At 35.7% G+C, this 22580-nt stretch overlaps 1 protein-coding gene across 2 annotated transcripts in view; it reads right to left on the reverse strand.

Moving 5' to 3' along the window:
• SPOPL (speckle type BTB/POZ protein like) overlaps nt 1–22580 on the reverse strand; it is a 59734-nt gene that overhangs the window by 24500 nt on the left and 12654 nt on the right. The window contains exons 2-4 of one of the 2 annotated variants that reach the window (XM_032411188.1): nt 734–870; nt 427–548; nt 31–182 (exon numbers count right to left, since the gene is read on the reverse strand). In XM_032411188.1, the coding sequence (XP_032267079.1) occupies nt 31–182; nt 427–548; nt 734–811 (352 nt within the window). In that variant the 5' untranslated portion in view covers nt 812–870. Of the gene's footprint in view, nt 1–30; nt 183–426; nt 549–733; nt 1012–22580 lie in introns of those variants that run through there. The other variant, XM_032411194.1, reaches the window with a different exon arrangement.

Below are 22580 nucleotides of genomic sequence, written 5' to 3' on the forward strand. Positions count from 1 at the left end.
TCAGAGACTTCTTTACTTCAAATCACTTACCCATTGCTTTTGTTTCTTCCCTTTTAGCGTTTAGAAGGGAAAATTTGAATTTTGCTCGAACTTCACTTTTTGGGCAGCTGACTAAAAGCAAATATAAGGACAAGTAGTCTTTACTTTCATCATCTAATCCCTTTGGATTTACCCTCAGGCACCTAAAATAAAACAATAGGCTCATATGGAGGAATATAAAACTTAAAACATTCAAAAGAGAGAGGCAATACTGAAATTAGTTGTTAAATATCACAAATAGCACTCCTATCAATATCTCCAGTTCTTTATAATTCTCAATACTATTAGGAAATTATAAATCTAATATAACCCATTAAGAATCAATATCAAAACCATAAAGTAGCTGAAGACTATATCAAAAACAAAAATTCAAAACAAAAATCTTACCATTTCATTTTGTCACTGGGGCTAGATGAGAATGTTGAACTTTTTAACACTTCACCCATTTCCTCTCGACAAAAACTGAAGTTATTAATGGTCCACATGTAGGAAAATTTTACTACTTTAACCTAAGAGATTCAGAAAACCACTTTTACAATGATGACTTTTTTGCTTTTAACTTGTCACATGTTAAAAATCCCGTGACCCACTTTTCTAACACCTGGAATAACTATAACAAAATGCTTTATGATATTTTCAAAATACTATAAAATTTGTAAATGACATAGAGTAAGGCATTTTTAACAGCATGTACCTGTGTATAACACCAGCTTTCTGCTATAGGACCAGTAGACATATCTCCAGGGAGAGGTGGGCTGGGTTCCCGAGACATTGCCACTTTACTGCAGTCTTCCAAGATTTATACAATATCCCACACAGATGAATACTTTACTACAAAGAAAAGAAGTTTCATTTATTGATCGAAAGGTTAGACTGAATCAAGAGGAAGTAAATAAAACAATTAGTTTTCCAAATTTGATTATGAGGGAACATGCAAGGGTTTCATTATTTCAATAATTAAAAAAAGAAATCATAATCCTTTGTGACATGTAACACTTAAAATCTAAACAAACTTAATGCTTATAGATATTATTTTATAAAGGTATACTTATCAAAATAGCACAAACCAAAAAATATAGTTTAATAGTAAGAGTATAAACATAAAATCACAAAATGACATGGACGCTTACTGGCAACAATTGTCATTGTGCCTTGAATAAGGTGGGGGTTAGGAGCACTGAACATCCAGGCAGTCAAAAATCCACATATAACTTTTGACTCCTTAGAAACTTAACTACTAATAGCCTACTATTGACCAGAAGCCTTACTGATAACATGACAGCTGAGTAACACATATTTTATATATGTGTTTTATACTGTATTCTTATAATAAAGTAAGCTAGAGAAAAAGTTATTAAGAAAATCATAAAGAAAATACATTTACTGTACAATATTGATTGAAAAAAAATCTGCGTATAAGTGGACCTGCACAGTTCAAACCCATGTTATTCAAGGGTCAACTAGTATCTGATTCACCTTTATCTTCTGATATATTCACAAAAATCAAAAGGGTTGCAAAGTTAGAACAGTCCTGAAAACTACAAATATTAGTCACTCATCTGTCCAAGTTTTGGTCAAAACAGAGTGGCAACTAACAAGCAATATTTTATGTGAAGAATTACAAAGATTTCCACAGAAGTCTACCTCTATCTCAGATAAACAGGTCTCCGTTGAAGATTTTGTCTCTATCAGAGTGCCCCCTACCAGATAATATGTACTTATAAAATTTCCTCCTAGTTAGCTGTTCTCTTACTACATTCATTTGGACACATAATTAATTCAGCATAATCTTGCCAGAACATTAGTGACTAAAGGATGGTACTTTGCAACGTGGAAAGTCTATAAAAGAAAAGCGAAACTCAAGAGGACATAAGTAGTGTAGTTTGCAGGGGTGTGGGTGGGGGTGTTTCAAGATTACATTCAAACACAGGCACATCATCCAAAATTCGTAAGAAAATATTTGTTCTGTGTCTACAAACAATGAAACCATAGTATGAAACAAGGAAAACAAAGATGGAAGAAAGCTATCGGAAAGATGCACAGATCCACCTGACCTGGCAGCAAAGCTGCTGTTTTCCTGGCTAGGCCCAGACTGATAAAACTACCACTGTTGTCTACTGGGCTGGGAGAGGAAATATGAGCAGAAATATGAATTGGATATTTCTCTTAAGCAAATTCAATTAATAAATGTACTAAAAGAGCAATGATTATCAGAGTTACCTGTTAGAAATATGTGAAAGGGCCCTATCCTAGTTAATACTTTGCCAGTTACTCTAAAGCAAGCTGACAAACCATCATGAACAATTTCAAAAACACAAACCAAGAAAAGTATTTGCACTGCATTACATCACATGAGGGGTTAATTTCCCTAGTATGTAAGAAATTCCTGAAAATTAGAAAAAGTAATGAATACAAATAATTCACAGAAAAAGAACTTTACTTATTGGAGAAATACAAATTAAAAGAAAATTAAGAAGCCATTTTTTAACCTATTAGACTGGCAACAACAATCTAAAAGACTGACAGTATAAGGATAGGCACTCTCATACAGTTCTAGTGGGAATATAAATTATAAAGTTGTTTTAATAATCTCCCTTCTCATTTTTTATGGTGAAATTCCTGACAAAAGAGAAGGAAATGATGCTAATAAAAAAGCTACTAATTTTATTATAAGTATGAGAATACCTATGGCATTTGATGGCTGTGAGAACAATTTATATCATTTCTGGCAACTAAGAATGATTTCAAAAAACATTCAGAAAAATAGTGAGATATACAAGCAATTCACATGAAAAGAAAAAAATTAACCTCATTTGTAATCAATGAAATACAAAAAGAACACATATAATTTTTTACCTATAGTATGGTTAAAGATTATTTTAAATCATTAATCTCTGTACAGCCAACAAAACTGCAGAGGCAGACATTACTGGTAAGTCTTTTTTTTAATTTTTTTTAAAGATTTTATTTATTTATGAGAGAGAGCGCGCACGAGCGAGAAGAGCGCACAAGCAGGGAGAGAAGCAGGGTCCCCGCTGAGCAGGGAGACTGATGCCAGGGCTTGATCCCAGGACCCCAGAATCACGACCTGAGCCAAAGAGGCAGCAGCTTCAATGACTGAGCCACCCAGGTGCCCCGGTTAGCCTTTCCCCTCAAACAATTTTACAATTAGTATCACAAGAAATTCTTTACCAGATTCAGCCTAGATATTTATCCTGGGAAAAGTATTACAACTGTGGAAAAACATAAGTATAAATACAGTATGTTTTTGTGATATACATGTAGAACTATACAACCATTAGCAGTATTAAATTTTCTTAATGACAGGGAAAGTATTCAAGATCTGTTGTGTGTGGGTATATACAATTTTAATTAATGTAATATATTTAATAATATATAATTTTATACTTCTATATATACATATATAAATGAGTATACATATATAAAAGGATCTCACTTATATAAATATAAATAGCATAGAGAGTCAGAGTCAATAGAAGTACAGATGCATGAAAAAAACCAGACTGGCACAAAGATCCCTGAGTTGCACTTTGGCACTACAGTGTCAACACTGATAAGATACACACCTAAATATTAATAGAGGCTATATCTGGGTGGTGAGATTTTCTAATTTTTCTTTATATTAATAAAGAAATTTAAGTCATTTTTTTTTAAGATTTTATTTATTTGTCAGAGAGAGAGAGAGAGCACAAGCAGGGGGAGTGACAGGCAGAGGGAGAGGAAGAAGCAGGTTCCCCACTGAGCAGGGAGCCCGATGCGGGGCTCGATCCCAGGACCCTGGGATCATGACCTGAGCCAAAGGCAGACGCCCAACCATCTGAGCCACCCAGGCGTCCCTTAAGTCATTATTTTTAAAAGTAGAAAATACAGTTATTTGGATACCATATGAACCCACAGAAAACATGTATGTGTGTATGTACGTGTATTACTTTCTAAGTAGTAGAGATTGAGAGATGTTTAGTCAAAGAAAACGTTAATGTTAATCTTCCTAATATTTAAATTTTTGTAAGATACCAACTAATTTAACATTAATAAAATGCATAAAAAAGTTTAAAAAACCAGAAGAGTAAAGAACAGAAATTTCTTTAATGCCTCCACAAGAGCTACTACCCTCCTCAAGTGTAATTCACAATATAATTCATATATAAAGCCAACTAAGATTTGTTTTTTTTCTAACTACTCTTGCAAATGATGCACTTATGGAATGGGGGTATGGAGAATGCTGGTGAGCACTTACAAGACATTACATACCTTGTTATTCTTCAAACAAATCTGTAAGATGTGTGGTAATAATCCCATTTTACCCATGAGAAAATGATCAGACAGGTTAGAAAGCTTAGACTGTAGATAACCAGAAAATGGTTGAACACAAATTTAACGGGCTCCGAAGTCTATATATACTCTTTCCATGGAATCAGCTGCTCTTTCTGATATTACAGAGCTGAAACAGCCCATACCTAACTGGTCCAACTCTCATTTTATAGATGAGGACCAAGAAGAGAGAGATGGCTAGAGAAATAAACTGTCCAAGTTTATACTGATAGATAAATATTAGAAGAAAAAGAACTCCCAAGTTCCATTTCAGTGCTGTTTCCAATATTCTATTTTTTTTTTCTCTCTTCAAAAAAAAAAAAAGAACAGCGGACTATCAATTACATCCAGGACGTTCAGGACTTCCTAATCTTGTTCTTACAGAAAAGCTTGCAGAAAGAGAGAGCAAAACTAAAATAAGATCTAGAGAATAATACAAGATAATCAATCAGCACATATTAACAAATAAGTAAAGGTTTCTCCCATATTCTACATAGGCTTTTAAAAATTTTAAGTAGTGTTTCCTAGTTTTACTTATTAAAGGAAAACAAGACTCTTGTTATTGAAATAAACACATGTAATTTTCTACTTTAACAAACTGTTTGAGTGCCAAATTAGTGTTCAAATGTGTATGTCGGGGTGCCTGGGTGGCTCAGTCATTAAGCGACTGCCTTCACCTCAGGTCATGATCTCAGGGTCCTGGGATCGAGCCCCGCATCCGGCTCCCTGCTCTGCGGAAGCCTGCTTCTCCCTCAACCACTCCCCCTGCTTGTATTCCCTCTCTCGCTGTTTCTCTGTCAAATAAATAAAATAAAATCTTAAAAAAAAATGTATGTCATAGACATACACATAACTTCATAAATTATAAAGAATTTCAAATATTCAGAAAATGTCAACCATCTTCCCACTATCCTTGTGTGCCCTCCCAGCATCAAATCTCCTCTCCCTCCAAGTTATCTGTATCCTGAATTTGTCATCATACCAATGAATTTCTTCACATTCTTATTATCCACTTATGAATCTCTAAACTATATAGATAGAAGCTCAAAGATAATATAATAAAGTATATGTACACAGATGTCACCAAAAATGGCAAAGCAGGGAACTCCAAAACTCCATCCCTTCACAAAAGCAATGAATAAGCTGGGAAAAACTTTTTTGGAACTCTGGAATCAAATCTCTTCCCTGAGAAATGTTGATTTCATTTGCAAGGGAATGGACAAAGGTGCTCTGAAAAACAGTGGAGGCCCTGATAAAAGGCAACTGAGAGGAGACTGGAGAAATCACTGGACATAAAGATTAAACCACAGGTTGGTTGGTTGGCTCGTTTGCCAGAGAGGACAAAAAAGGGAGATAGGTAGAAGTAACCTGCCTGCGAGTCAGAAGAAACCTCAAGCACTGATTTAAAAAACCATCCCTCCAAAGGAACTCAAATTTGATTAGTGTAATCTGTGGAGCAATTAATGCCTGAGGGACTGCTGAAAAAAAGAGTGTAATTAGCACTAGATTAGGGGACCTTTAACAGTTATATGCAGTCAGGAAGATAGTCTAAGAGAGTCCTGCCCAAACTACTGACACTACTGTCATCCCAAAGTAATTGGAGGAAAACTCAAGGTTGTGCCCTTCAGGTGAAACATCCGAAGGCTGAGTGTGTGTGTTTGTGTGCGTGTGTGTAACATCTGAAGGTTGAGTGTGTGTCTGTGTGTGTAACATCCGAAGGTTGACTCTGTGTGTGTGTGCGTAAGGGGATTTGGGGGTAGAAGAAGAGGAATGTAGACTCCACTAAAATAACCCAGCCAGTCACTAAACAAACAAACAAGCGAGATACAGTAACATGCGCTAGAAGGGAAAAACCAGCTCCAAGAATTTCTACATTATATAAAAAGTCCAGTTTTTAACAAAAATTATGAGACATACTAAAAAATAAGAAAGTATGGCTCATATAACAGGAAAAAAGGAGATAAAAGAACCTGTGATTGCAAGATCTTGAATTTAACAGACAAGAACTAAAGGAAACTGATTAAATAGAGAACATCAAGAGTCAAAAGTTATATATACACAAAAAGGAAATTCTGGAGTTGAAAAGTACTATAACTAAAATTAAAATTTCACATAAGGGGCTATGTTCATATACAGCAGATATGAACTTGGAGAAGAATTATTAAATTTGCTAAGAAATCAATAGAGATTACACAATGTAAACATAAAAGAATGAAGAAAGATGAACAGAGACTCAGAGAAATGTAGGACACTATTAAGCACAATGACATAAAAAAGGAGAAAAGAGACAAAAAGGAGAAAAAAGATTTGAAGAATGACTGAAAACTCCCCAAATTTATTGAAAACAACATATGCACACGTAGGAAGCATTTTTATTAATTCTTCAACTAAAAAAATGTAAATCATTCTTCAACTGTGAAATACTACCATATTTATGCTTAAAGTTTTCTGAACTGCATCATGAAGTTATAACTGAAAATAGCCTGAAATTTCCAAAGCATTTTATATACATGATGACTATGATTACAAAATGAAAGGATGAGTTAATATGTGACTTAATATATCATGTTCAACAGTTTTGCTAAGACTGTTATTAGGAAGAATAACTAGACTAGTAAATGTTTATAAAAATGATAAAATAGTAATACATGTATCATAAATTTCTTAAATATCTTTGAATTAAGCATATGATGACTTAATGGGAGTACAATAAGTATTTATTATATGCTTAGATATATCATGCACTATAATGGACCTTTGACTACAAAGATAAATAACATATAGTCTCTACTCTGGAGATGGACCTTTGACTACAAAGATAAATAACATACAGTCTCTACTCTGGAGAAGATTATAATATTGTAGGACAGAGAGATACATGGTAGCATACTTTCAATAGATAATGTGATAGAGGAATATACACAGTAATAATGAACACTTTCAGGACAAGAAGGATATCCTGAAGATAGTCCCTGAGGTGGATTCTGGAGGAAGCAAATAAATGATATAGGAAGACCACAAACTACAGCACAGATTTTAATAGCAAGTGTTCTATGTTGAGACCAGCTTGTATCATTGTTTTGTTATGGATTCTGTAATCTTACAGACATTGGGCCTTTCCTTTCTCTATTAAAGGGATTTTTAAATTTATTTCCTTTCTCATTTTCCTTGGTTTGTAAAATGAAATTGTATGTGGGTGGGTGTGTGCATGCTTACACTTTGCACAAATTGCATACTAGAATACACATATAATAATGAAAACTTCCCAAGTGACATTTGAGGATAAGTGGTGGTAAGGGCAGTGGTGATAAGGGTGGTAATAACCAAAACAAATAATTAATGTATATAAAAAGTATTTAAAGGCTAACACATGGTCTTCTGTTTTGAGCATAATGGAGTACCTGGCAGGCAACTTAAGTTCTGCTGTTAAGTAGAAAACTTGAAATAAAAATAAAATATCTGTTTAAAGGCATCTATCTACGGCTGCTCAGGCAATCAGGACAGGGGATCCCAAAATTCCAGAGAAGAGGGAATAATCTAAAGGTAAGCTGATAGATTCTAGCTACATTTTTCTCTAACCGTATCTGCTGCTCAGTCTAGCTAAATAAAATGCAGAGTGAGAATCCAGGCTTTGTTCAGCCCAGGGGCTGCTGCCAAGTGACAGAAATAAAGATTCTGTTCCCCTCGTGGGGTGGGAGATAAAAATAGGATACCTGAGGGGTTAAGACCCTGATGAAAAGCATCCTTTAAGATTTCTGCCAAATGGAGCAGGAAGCCAAGAAAAAAGCCTCCAAAGTGTAACAGATTTCAGTTATTTCATACTGCTGAGGACCTAAGGACTAGAGTTCAGGATCTGCCAGAGAAAGGGACCTGAATAAAAACATCAGGTTCACATTTGGAAAGCTTGGGAAGGTAGGCTGAAAGATGGAGAAAGTAGATGAAAATAGTGTTTTTATCTAATTCCTTAAGAAACAGTCAGGTGGAAATTCTAGAACTGGAAAATAACTGAAATTAACAATTTAATATGTAAGTTTAACAGCAGACTAAACAGCAAAAAATAGGACTAGAAAACTTTTTTAAAAAGCAATAAAAGATAGTTGCACTGAAACACACACAAAATTATGGAAAATACAAAAGGAGCCAGGACAAACATGAGACACAGTGAAAGTCTAATATATGTGTGAGTGGATCAGCAATATTTGAAAAGATAACAGAATTTTCCAAAACTGGTCAACAAAACAATAACTGTAATGTTTTTTAGGACTTAAATATATGTACAAATAAAATGCAAAACAACAATAATGTAAAAGACATAAGGATAAATGGAATAAAAAGTGTTCTAAGGTTCTAACATTCTTGGGGAAATGATAAGCATAAGTACTGGTATTAGCTATAATAATTCAATGAAACATACTGTAATCATTAAGGTAACCACTAAAAGAGAAGTGACATAGCTTAACTAAAAATATGATAAACAAGGGGGCCTAGCTGGCGCAGTGGGTTATGGTCTCAGACTCCTGGTTTCGGCTCAGGTTGTGATCTCAACGTTGTAAGATGGAACCCAGAGTCAAGCCCTGCCCTCCCTCATTGGGCTCTGCTAAGCATAGAGTCTGCTTGAGATTCTCTCTCCCTCTCCCTCTGCCCCTCCAACTCTTGTGCACATGCACTCATTCTCTCTCTCTCTAAAAATAAATAAATCTTTAAAATATATAGAAAATAAGGAAAAAATATAAAAATGAAATAGTAAGATGGTAGATAATGATATAAATAACTACATTTATATATAAATATGTTATCTATGTCAATTATCAGACTGGATTAACTAAACATACTCAAAGACATAACTACTAAGTGCAATGTCAGATCTTGGAATGGTAGAAAGACAGTAGTGGGAATACTGGCAAAAACCTGATTCAAGTCTACAGTTAGTTAACAGTATATTATACCAGTGTTTTAATTTAACGTTGTTGTTCTATTCAATAACAACAAAGCATTTACATTTAATTGATTTTAATATGGGGCTTAATATGGTGTTAACGTGATGGGAAGCTACGTGAGGAAAGAAAAAACTCCACTATTTGTTGTTTGCAGAAGACATAAATATAAGGGTAAGAAAGGATTAAGAGGATGGAAAAATGCATACCTTACAAATCCTACCCAAAACAAAGCAGGTACAGCTACACCAGGATCAGACAAGATAGACTTTTAAAGCAAGAAGCATTAGGAAAGATAAAAAGGAAAGTAATAAAAAGAGAAAAAAAGGTCAATCACAAGAACGTAATTCTTTTTTTTTTTTTTAAGATTTATTTGAGAGGAGAGAACATGCCCGGGCATGGGGGGAGGGGTAGAGGGGGAATGAGGAAGAGGGAAAGAATTCCAAGCAGACTCTGCCCTGAGCACAGAACCGATGCAGCTCAATCTTAAGAACCTGAGATCAAAACCTGAGCTGGAAACCAAGAATTGAATGCTCAACCCACTGAGCCACACAAGAACATAATTCTAAATATGTCTGTATGCAATAGGACTGCTTCTAAAAATCACAGCAGGAGACTTTAATTCCCTCAACAAATGAAAGAACAACCTTAATGACATGTATACATACATATACAGACAGAGAACACAACAGCCAATAGCAAAAGAATAAAAATTTGTCTCAACTACACAGGTAACATTTACTGAAACTAACCATATTATTGCACGATAAAGAAAGCCTTGCAAACAAATTTCAGGTCACTGAAATTGTAATCAGAGTATGACACTTACCTTTACTCTCTTACAGCATTTTGTAGTTTTCTGTGTAGAGATTGTGAGCATCCTTAATTAGATATTATTTCTAGAAGTGGGTTTTTAAATTATGCTATAAATGGCATCTTTTAACATTTTTATTTTCTGATTTGTTACTAACCTATAGAAATAAAATAGATTTTTGTATGTTGACCTTGTGTGCAACAGCATGGACAAAACTGCTTGTTAATTTCATTACTTTGTATACAACCATGTTATCTATGAACGATGATCATTTTCTTTTCTTTTTTAATTCTTTTACAACCTTTTATTTTTCTTGCCTTAAGGCTAGAATTCCAGTACAGTGTTGAATGAAAGCATTGATAGTGGTCCCTTATCTCAGTGGGAACTCTTACTGTAGGGGTGTAGGTGTATGTTTTAAGACACTTGTAAAATTAAGGAAGTTTTTTTTATTCCTAGTTGTAAAGAGTTTTTTGTTCTGAACGGGTATTGAACTTTATCAAACACTTTTTCTACATTTATCAAGGTGATTTATTTTTCCTCTGTTAACAGGATGATTACATTAATAGATTCTAATGTTTATCACCCTTGCATTCCTCAAATAAAACCCCATTGGTCATGAAGTTGTATACCTTTTATGCAGTGCTAGGTTTGATTTGCTGTTACTTTATTTAGGGGTCTTACAACTGTGTTAGGAGAGATTTTCCTTATCTTCCTTTCTTATAATGTGCTTGACAGCTTTTGGTATAAAAATTAACACTGGTTTCATCAAACATACTGTGAAGTTTGTTTTTGTCTCCTATTCTGCGGAAGAGCTTATGCAGTGAAGCCATCTGTGTAAGTTTTCACTGCGGGAGTGTTTTTAATAATGAATTCACTTTTAATAAATTAGGACTGCTTATGATTTTCTCTTTCATATTGTGTGTCAGTTTTGGTTAAGTTATGTTTTTTCAAGTAATTTTAAGCCTGGTTTAAAAAACCCAGAACATTGGGTGCCTTGGTGGCTCAGTGGGTTAAGCGTCTGCCTTCGGCTCAGATCATGAGGCTCCTGGAAGCTCAGGCTCCTGGGATCGAGTCCCGCATCAGGGTCCCAGATCATCAGGGAGCCTGCTTCTCTCTCTGCCCCCACCCCCGCCACTCATTCTCTCTTTCTCTTGCAAAAATAAATGAATAAAAATACTTAAAAAACAAAACAAAACCCAGAACAAAGGAGATTCATACCCTCTTCCAAACTCAAGTGAAAGATATAGAGCCTTCTATCAATTTTCTAATTTCTAAATACCTAGATCAAATACTGTACCTAGGATGGAACTTTGAAAACAGAATGTGGTTCTAGGCAGAGAAGTGAGTACATTTATCTCTTTTATTTTCCAATATTATCAATGAAATGATAAGTTATTTACAAAAGAATAAAGACACTAATAGGGTTAGAAAATAAGGGTGATTATGATGGATCAGAAATTTTGAAAAAGTCAAGGCACATAAATGGGAATAAATTAGCAAAGACATCAATTAGATGGGAACAAATTATGGAGAAATTAAGGAAGAAAGTAGAAGTAGAAGTATCCACAGTTCTTTCAAAGAGGGCCAAAGAAGAACCAACCTTTCATCAAATACAAAAAGCAAGAAAAGGCCAAGTGGCAATCATAAGGTTATATTATTTTAGAAACTGTATTTAGGCTAGCTGAGACAGCTGGGACCCTCCCCTTTCCGAAGGCTGTTAGTTGTGGCTTTTACCATCATGCCAAAGCCCAAGAACTGCTCCCTAAGGGAAGTTGGCCACCTGTCTGGATACGTTCCTTATAAGAGTATCAGTGTTTGGGGCGCCTGGGTGGCTCAGTCGTTAAGCGTCTGCCTTTGGCTCAGGTCACGATCTCAGGGTCCTGGGATCAAGCCCCGCATCGGGCTCCCTGCTCAGCGGGGAGCCTGCTTCTCCCTCTCCCACTCCCGCTGCTTGTGTTCCCTCTCTCACTGTGTCTCCCTCTGTCAAATAAATAAAATCTTAAAAAAAAAAAAAAAAAAAAAACAGTATCAGTGTTTGAGAGACAAACAGGACACAGACTGGACTGAATATAAGAGACCTCAGGAATGTGACAGGGAGAAGAGATAATTTCTAACAGAAATTAAATACTCTACCACATGAAATAAAGCCCTCCTTATTTTGACATGTGTGGGACAGGGGAGGTGGGAGTCCCCAACCTACCCACACAACCTACAGAGAAGTAGGTAATGTTGAAACACTTTGCCCACTTAACACTGAATTCATCCACAGCCTTCCCATTCAGGGAAGAAGCCTGATGGGGAAGAGACCTATGCAACTTCAGGGAAAACCATGCCAGCCAAACACCATTATTTAGTAACCTAGCTCTTTATCCCAAAATATTAATGGAAAACCAAAGACAACAGACATTTGGGAAAAGATCCAAAAATGAAAACAAAACAACTGACAGAAATGGAGACAATACAGGGGGCAGAATGGTACACTCAAAAAAATGTCTCATAAAGTATGCTTGAATAAAACAAGAATAAGCTGCTCTGAAAAAGTGGTCAGAAAAGATTAATTCTTGTAAATTCTTGTAAATGGCCATAACTGATACATGAGAGCAAAATAAAAGATAAAGACTACTTTTAAGGAGACAGACTAAAACACAAAGAATAGAGGAAATAAGAGAAACTAGGGACCTGAAGATCAGGTTGAGATACAATACAGCTAATAGGTCCTCCTGAAAGGGATAAAAACAGGAAAAAATAGGGACATGTAAAAAGAAAAAAAAAAAACAAAGCTACTACCATGATCTGAAGGAAGACACAAGTTCATAGACAGGTCTCACCAAGTACCAAAATGCTTACTGAAAAAAATATCTATACATAGACGCATCTTAGTACAACTGTTCAGTTTCACCATGTTATCTAAAAAGAAACAAGTCACATTGAAATCTAAATGCTGTTAAGACACAGAATTAATGCTTTTAAGATTTGTAAGGAGACAGGGCGGCTGCGTGCTTCAGTCGTTAAGCATCTGCCTTCGGCTCAGGTCATGATCCCAGGGAAGCCTACTTCTCCCTCTCCTACTCCCCCTGCTTGTGTTTCCTCTCTCGCTGTGTCTCTGTCAAATAAATAAAATAAAATCTTTAAAAAAAAAAAAGATTTATAAGGAGAAAAAATGTAAACTAATTAGAATTCCATACTAAAATTTATTCATGAATGCTAGCCAAATACAGGGTATTTTCAGACAGCAAATACTTGAAAAGTTTGCCAGCCTATACTGATTACTCAATGAGGTATTCTGAACCTAAAGAAATCCAAATGTTTTTGTATGACACACCTTTATGAGTAAAAACCATTTGAACATTTGCTCTCAATATTTATAAATATTTTATAATTTTTATATTTATAAATTAACATACCATTATGCTACTAATGTTTGTGTATTATAAAGCACATCAAAATAAAAATTAAAAAATAATCCGATAGAAACACATAATTTAATTTCAAATATATTCCAACACCCCCCAAAATTACGGCACGTACCATCTTTAATGTGGATGGATGCCTCATTTTGAAGACCACAGCTCTAAACCAAATGAAAAAGAAATCCAAGGGGAAAAAAACATGGAATTGAAGAAACAACTGAACAGGTCTCAGAAGAAGAGACAGAAACTGAAAAATACTAAAGGAGAATCCACCAGAATTTGATATTTGGACAATTTTCAATTGTAAAGTTTCAATGTACATAGGATTACATTTTGTTCTCTGTGAGACCTACTCTCACTTTGTTCTTTTTTTTTTTTTTTTTTTTTTTTAAAGATTTTATTTATTCATTTGAGACAGAGAGAATGAGAGAGAGAGAGCACATGAGAGGGGGGGAGGGTCAGAGGGAGAAGCAGGCTCCCTGCCGAGCAGGGAGCCCGATGCGGGACTCGATCCAGGGACTCCAGGATCATGACCTGAGCCGAAGGCAGTCGCCTAACCAACTGAGCCACCCAGGCGCCCAACTCTCACTTTGTTCTAACAGTAAGTTATATAATCACATTGTAAATATTTCAAGGTTTAAAATTTTTAGAATTGATGTGTAAATAAAGCAAAGAAGAATTTATAGTTATAAAACAAAATGTAAATACCTTGATGATATAAAATTAACAATAAATAACTGGGAGATGGGGGAGTAAGGAGAGGACCAAGACTATCATTCCCAGAGGTAATACTGTCTAGAGCTAATAAATAAAAGATAATATTAATAAAAACCACTAACAGAAATAAAAGCAGGCACCATTTACAGTGAAAAGTGGAACTGGGAGTGGGACGATGACTTCCTATCCTTTTCACTCTCATGTAACATGAATCTCAACACAATCAGGGCTTCTATTTTTGAAAAGTATTATTAGCCAGGAGGGGGAAGGTGTATATAACACAGTATGCCCATTTGTTTTATTATTATTATTATTTTTAGTATGCCTATTTAGAAAACTGAAATTGGTTACTCATTGCCATAGACAGTCAGCTCACATTAAACACTCCTACTACTCTATCACCTCCATCACCCCCTTCATTTAGTGCATTTTACTACTTAGTCTACTATGATCTCTATGACGGTTTTTTGTGTTTTATCTATTTCTGTACTGCAAAGCCTCAGTGTTTAAAAGAAAGACGGAGGAGGATTCATTACATGGTCTAAGGGATTAATGGAATAGCTAATTATAGCTATAATACATATACATGAAAAGAGAAAAGACATCTTGTAGTTCCCATTGCTTAAAAATCTAAAGTTCACTAAAATGTGTACACCATGAGAGAAAGTCTCTTCTTCCAAACAGAAACAGCTATGACTCTCAGTAGAATAATTTGACTCAGTGGCAGTATATCTGGACACAGGTGCTACTGAGAAGAACCTTACAGGGAAGGAACAGGCAGTGATGAAAAGCCCTCAAGAAAAAAAACTGGCTAAGGATGGGAAGATAATTCCTTCTTCCTGGCTATAACGGGAAAACCAAAAGAGCTGCACAGAGTAGGAGGTGTACATGGGCACCCAGGAGCCATGGCTGCTGCTGCTGATATTACACAGGGCCTTAGTCTTAAAAAAGGAAAAAAAAAAAAAAAAATGCATGGGGTTGTTGAGCCAATACCTTTGTTTACCTTATAGTCTACTTACCTAGGCTCTTAATTCTTTCCTACTTTGACTGTTGAGAGGCCTAAGTAAAATAGCGGGTCTTACAGTTTGAACTTTTTATAAGTCAAAAGCAGAATACTAGTAATTTTATATGGTCCAGTTTTTTTTTTTAAGATTTTTTTTTATTTATTTATTTGACAGAGAGAATGAGATAGAGAGAGAGCATGAGAGGGGGGAGGGTCAGAGGGAGAAGCAGACTCCCCATTGAGCAGGGAGCCCGATGTGGGACTCGATCCAGGGACTCCAGGATCATGACCCAAGCCGAAGGCAGTCGCTTAACCAACGGAGCCACCCAGGCGCCCCTTATATGGTCCAGTTTAATAGTCTCAGTCTCTAAGGGCTGACAAATGGTACTTATAGGTTATTATTTCTCTAGGGCAGGGATTCTCAAATTTAAGTATGCATTAGAATCACCTGGAAGGGTTGTTAAGCCAGAATGCTAGGCCCTAAACCCAGAGTTAATAACTTAGTGGACCTGAATTGGGCCCTAAAATGTGCATTTCTAACAAAGATCTCAGGTGGTGCTGGTGCTGCTGATCTAGGGATCTCACCTTGAGAACCACTGTTCTAGTCTGAGGGTTAGACCAGAAAGCTATTAATACCATAAATACAAAAATCCATCATCACTGCCCTGACCATCCATGTGTCCTTCAGCTCTGACTGAATCTTCTATTTTACCTGAGTGTTATCCTGTGGGGCTGGCTAGCTTTCAATTTCTTTGTTCCAGGTCTTATTCCAATGTTACGGAATCTCTTTTGAAATCCTCAACATCTGAACACTGAGAGTAAGCAGGTAATTTTAATTGCATACATACATAGAAACTTTACAAGGATACGCACAAGACTTATATAGACATTTAATGCCAACTCTTTCTATTTGATAATTCCTAAAGGCCACTAATACATGCTGGTGAAGGTTTCTACAGAGAATTAAAGCCTCTGCTTACTGTTGCCTTGTCATTCAACAAAGTTCTCCCTTAAAACAAACAAAAACCAAAAACAAACTAAAAGTCAATCCCTGGGTACACACATTGTAACTCCACAAAAATCACTGCATTTCTGTTGCTTTATTGTAATTTCAAAGAAAGGACTAAAGGCAAGAAGTCATTTAACAACATTTCTAGAGATAGATATGTCATTTTCCTTAACAATGATAAAAATGGGGTGGGGGGAAGCTCTGGGGCCCATGTGTTGAGAAATTTGGATTCTATTCCTAGCCATTTTAGGTTTCAGGCCACATGCCCTTTTACACAGCACTGAGCTTTAGCTATACAGAGAGTTTGAGGCAAGAATCATTAAGTCCCATCTAGTTCTACAACGACTTAATACAGTAAGACTCATACCCTGCAGACTAAGACTTACTTGATATCAGCACATTAACTTCCACATATTGCAATGAATGTCTTTAAAAAAAAAATCAACTACAGATCATTTCAGAACCTGAATGCTTTTTCTACAGCATAACATATTAAGGACACTGTGGATCTTTGGAAGCCACTTTTTAAAAATCATCATTTGCAAACAACTACAATTATATGTCCTGTTAGTTGCTGCAAGTTCAATTGTTTTCTTATCACTTATGTAATATGTCATATACAAGACACAATAAGAAAAATAGAAGTCTATCTGCAAATAAATATTTCACTTTTTAAAAGGAGGTTATTTCCAGACATCTCATAAAGACGGTATATATAAACTGTGGTGAACTAAAAAGGGGTGAGACCAGCAGTCAGGAGACTATTCATTCAATATGGCCAAATTGCAAAATGTCTCAGGTTTTTGTTTTTTTTTTTTTTTAATCATTCATTCCTTCCTTTAGTCACCTTCCTTTATTTACTGACCCACTGGGGAACCTACACTTAGTTAGACCCTGTGGAAACAAAGAAGGATGACAGACAGCCCCTAACCTCATCATTTGAACTAGATATTATAGGTCTCCTAGGGAAAATCTTCTATAATTTCAAATGTGCTTAAGAGAACAAACAAAAAAGCAAAAACTTGATCATGTCTTTTTTGGTAAAATTCAAAAAGCTAAAACTAAATGTTGTTACCCAAATATGTGTGTGTGTGTGTGTGTGTGTGTGAAATTTTTTTTTTTTTTTTTTTTTTTTTTTTTTTAAGTAGGGGCGTGGAGCCCAAGACAGGGCTTCAACTCACCATCCTGAGATTAAGACCTGAGCTGAGATCAAAAGTCAGACGCTTAACTGACTGAGCCACCCAGGTGCCCCCATAGTACTTTTAAGCAGCGCAAGCATGATTAAGGGAACAAGATCGTCCAGATACTCTTAATACCGAAGCATTACCTTTGAGTTCACTATAGTCCCTAAAAGCAAGTTTACTTAGGCATTAGCCTAAATTTTGAAAATTTTAGCAATGGCTTAAAGGTCCGAACAAGACACTTAATCAGAAATTACCAATGCACAATTTGTTTTGTTTAAAACATGTGTGACAGCATGGCAATATATACAATGTTATAAACTTTTGATACAATTTAAAAATTTTTTAAGTTAATTTATTTAATTCAAGCAATAATTTATAAGTTACAGTACCATATCACACTTTTTTTACCCAACTCAGAATAGTAAATTATCTCAATTAACAAATGGTAATTTAATCTTTTCCCTTCTTTAAGCACCAACACTTTTTAATCTGCCCATCTTAGTTGCCACCTCTTCTATAAAACTTTTACTAAGAAATCTATAACCCCATGCCATTTTTTCCAGTAAAATGAATTATTCTCTAGCTACTCAAGTACTTTTATAACCAATGCCTGTTGCACAGAATTAATCAAATTTAGGGGCATCTGGGTGGCTCAGCTGGTTAAGCATCTGCCTTCAGCTCAGGTCATGATCCCAGGGTCCTGGGATCGAGCCCCACATCAGCTCCCTGCTCAGCGGGAGCCTGCTTCTCCCTCTCCCTCTGCCTCTCCCCCTGCTTGTGCTAGCTCTCTCTCTCTAATAAATAAAAGTTTAAAAAAAAAATTAATCAAATTTATTGTAGTTATTAGTACAATAATCCATAAGATTTTACTTCACACTTTAGAAACTGAACTTTATCTCACTGGATCTTCTAACCAACCCTGTGAAGTAGTCACTTCTATTTTACAGATAGGGAAACTGAAACACAGAAGCTATGTGCTCTAAGGTGATACAGTTAAGAAACAGCAACAATAAAAACAACCAGTTAGTAAAAAATTAAATCCAAGAGTTTTAGTTGATAATACAATTTTTCTAATTAATCAAATATGCTAAGTACTATATTTTCACATTTATGTAACCACTGCCTCATACAGAAGGCAGCAGGTAGTAAGGAAAGACATACTGACTGGATTTGAAGTTAGCTATTGGAAAAGTATTACATATTTCCTAAGCAGTGTAAAACTTATTGCCTCCTAAAAAGCAAAGTACCAAATATAATTTAGTATTACAGAATGATCCAGGGACTACCATCAGGGTTAAAAATTTGGTTTCTGATATGAGACTTAAGTTCAAATCCTAAAGTTGTGTGAGGACTCTGGGCCTCAGTTTTCTTGTTTGTATAATAATAATAATAGTAATAATAATAAATGGTAATACCTCAACAAATGGAATAAAATAGTAATTACCTCAAATGACTGGTGTGTTGAGTAGGAGTGTATAGAAAACACCTAGGATAGTGTCTGGTACACAGATAGCACTCAATAAATTAGTTTAATGTGTATGAATATCAATATGAAACTCAAAGATAGTAGTAGTTTACAAAACAGTAATAATCTCATGAACTGTTAAGAGCAGAGTGAAATTTCCCTAAATGTATTTTCAGGTTCTATTTTTGTTTTTTCAACCTTTATCACCTGGCTCTCCAACAAATATTACATCAACTATTAACTCTGTTGCTCTCACATTGCTTATCTCTAACAGTTTCAGTTCCCTTTTAATGCAAGTAATGTGGAGGTATAGCTGAAAAAAGGTAAGACTGATGTCCATATGTCTCTTAGGAATTACGTAACTTTCAAGGGAACTTTCTGGAGTAATGAAAATGACCTATATCTTGACTGGGCTGTTGTTACACAGGTGAATACATTTGTTAAAACTCATTGAAATATAACTGAAAGACCTGTATATGAAACAATGCAAATTAAAAAAAAATTAGGACTTATAAGCCTTGAACAAGTTACTTTCCTTTTCTGACCCTTAGCGTTCTCATCTTCAGAAAGGGAGTAATTACTCACCCAGGAAGATCTTAGTGAGTATTAAAGAAGAGAAGGTCTGAAAAGAACTTACAGTAGTTTCTGCAGTTAGTTGCCAATTCTAGATCCACTAAAATTAACCCTTTCAAATTTACCTAAGTCCTAAAACATGTATCCAAAATAAAGCTATATTTCCCTTTTCCTACTTTCCCCCCAACTTTGTTTGATTCAAGTTTTTGCCCCCAGTTGTGTTTTGTTTGTTTACAAAGTCATAATAGAATCTTTTGCTTTCATATTTCTCCTCCTGCTCATTTAGCGAGGATCAAAAATTTTTTACCTTAAATAAGTGAAGACTTCTTTACCCATCTTGTGCAAAGTTAATCAATCTGCTACAACTCCTTCCTCCAAGAGTTTAATGCTCCAATGACAAAACAACACAGTAACCCATTGCCAGGGATTAGAATTTTAATAATTGTCTAAAGATCTGAAAGATATACATCAATTTTGCAATGTCCTCTTGTCAACCTCTAAAAATCAAAAATGGTCCCTCAACTATTTTAACCACCCTTAATAACCCATTAAGAAACTACCATCCATTGATTTATGTAAAGTTATATAATTTATTTCCGGTATTACCCTTTCAAATATAAACATGTCTAATTAAAATTGGGGTAATTAATTCCATTCTTTGAAAATACAACTGTGTTGGGGCGCCTGGGTGGCTCAGTCGTTAAGCGTCTGCCTTCGGCTCAGGTCATGATCCCAGGGTCCTGGGATCGAGCCCCACATCGGGCTCCCTGCTCGGCGGGAAGCCTGCTTCTCCCTCTCCCACTCCCCCTGCTTGTGTTCCCTCTCTCTCTCTGTCAAATAATAAAATCTTAAAAAAAAAAAAAAAAGAAAATACAATTGTGTTAAAGTAACAGTTCCTTTTACTAGTTTTCAAATCATTTTTTGAAAGTGTCTAAGCAATGCTCTTTGTTCTAGAATTCCAGCACACTGGAACAATTTCACATTCATCTAGCATTTACTGAACAAACATTTATTTATTTTTAAAGATTTTATTTATTTATTTGACAAAGAAGAGACACAGCGAGAGAGGGAACACAAGCAGAGGGACTGGGAGAGGGAGAAGCAGGCTTCCCATGGAGCAGGGAGCCCGATGTGGGGCTCGATCCAAGGACCCTGGGACTATGACCTGAGACGAAGGCAGACGCTTAATGACTGAGCCACCCAGGCGCCCCCTGAACAAACATTTATTAAGTACCTAAATAGGTCAGGCACTGGAGAAACAAACATATGTGAGAGAGGTAAATACCCAACTAAAGCAGATAAAATAGAATTGCTAAAATAAGGTCCTTTCCTTACACCTGAGAAGAATCTAGAAAAAGGAGTTGGAAGTAGAGTTCTTCCAATCTCCCACTATTGCTTCCAAACCACTTTTCTAACCTTCTGCCAAAACTGTATGACAACTGCTTGATTCCAATGTTATATTCTCTTACCCTCTTTTCCCTTCTATCATCTTCTCGCCCCTCTTCCAGTTAGCTCCTTTATAGTGGAGGACTTCAACACTTGTCTCCATGTCTTCTTCACAGTTCCTGCCATCACCTTGGATCGCTGCACTCCTGCTGACTTCCAATCTACCAGCATCAGAGTTCCTTCACCTTCCTGAATGATCTCACCCACTTGAAATTTTAGCAATCTTTTTCAAAGATCTGACTTGGAACTTATGACCTAAAATAGCTTAAGCCAACTATGAAAATTAAACCTCAGTAAATCATTTTTATAATAGAACTTATTCCCATCTGTCACCAATTTAATCCCCCAATACTTATTCTCAACACTTCACTGAGCCCTCCCCATTCATAAGTCATTATGCCCATTTTGGCCTCACTTCCTTCTGTATCGAACTCAAAACCCACAATGCCTAATTTCAAACACTCTCTAGCAAGCATGCTTCATATTTCACTCCCTGCTATTTTACGACAACCATTCTGTAAACCCTCTACTCCATGTCAATCTAACCACCCACAGTCTACTCCTTTATTTAGGTTTCTGAGCATGTAAAAAATCTTTATAAGCAGAAGAGTAGTTTCTTAAGTGGATGCTTTCATTAAGTACGTATTTCTATTTTTAACTATTTGTTGTCAGAAGGGTTTGTTGCAAAATAAGTCTTAACAAATAATGAAACAATTAAATTACATTATATTAGAAATTCAGCTCCTCAGTTGTACTAGACCCATTTTAAGTGCCCAATAGACATAAGTAGCTAGTGGCTACCACATGGAAAGTGGAGCTTATAGAACACTGCCACCATTGCACAAAGCTTTATTAAACACTGCTGTTCCACACATTCCATGGGAGGACTACTCAGTCACTATCTCGGCTCACATAGCCTATAATTTCCCACTATCTATTACCATCCTTGTGACTTCAATCTTGCAAGCTATAGCACCTGACATGGAACAGGTTGGTACCTAAAGTAGTCAATAAGGGCAGTGGCATCATACCTATCTCTTATCATCACCTGAGACCAAAAGGAGTTTGTTGCTCCTAGTCATTTGCATCCCAGCCCACTTCTAATCATGGAAATCCCCATCCTGAAATTAAAGGAAGGTGTTGGTTACACTGTATCTGAGAAGGGTTAGAAAAAGAGGGGTGTACTTAGTAGATTCCTTTCAGATTTTACCACCTGTTGAAGACAGAACTCATTATTATACACGTATCTCACACACCACTACACTAGATCGTGGGAGCAGCTAGAAGTAAAAATCTACCAAAGCCACCCAGGCTTATTTTAAGTGAACTATTAATAAATAGTATTTCATTAAAAATTAAATACTACAAATGCTGAATAAGACAAGGATGCAATGACACAAGACATAAATTAGTATTATCTTAAGTAAAAGCAGGATAAACCATCATCCTTGAAAAAGATAAGAGAAACTACACTTATTGGGCCTTTCAGTTATTAAAATCTACCGGAAAAAACTGGCAAAATAGTATGCTTTAGGATAAAGGGTAGTAGGGATCCATATGTCTAATCATTACACCCTGCATGTACATCACCATTAAAATGACTTTATTTTCCTTAAAAATATTTTCTCGAAGAAAAACATTTCACATAGCTGCT

The sequence above is a fragment of the Phoca vitulina genome, unplaced genomic scaffold (assembly GCF_004348235.1).
Source record: "Phoca vitulina isolate PV1807 unplaced genomic scaffold, GSC_HSeal_1.0 scaffold1, whole genome shotgun sequence".
NCBI classification, from domain to species: Eukaryota; Metazoa; Chordata; class Mammalia; order Carnivora; family Phocidae; genus Phoca; species Phoca vitulina.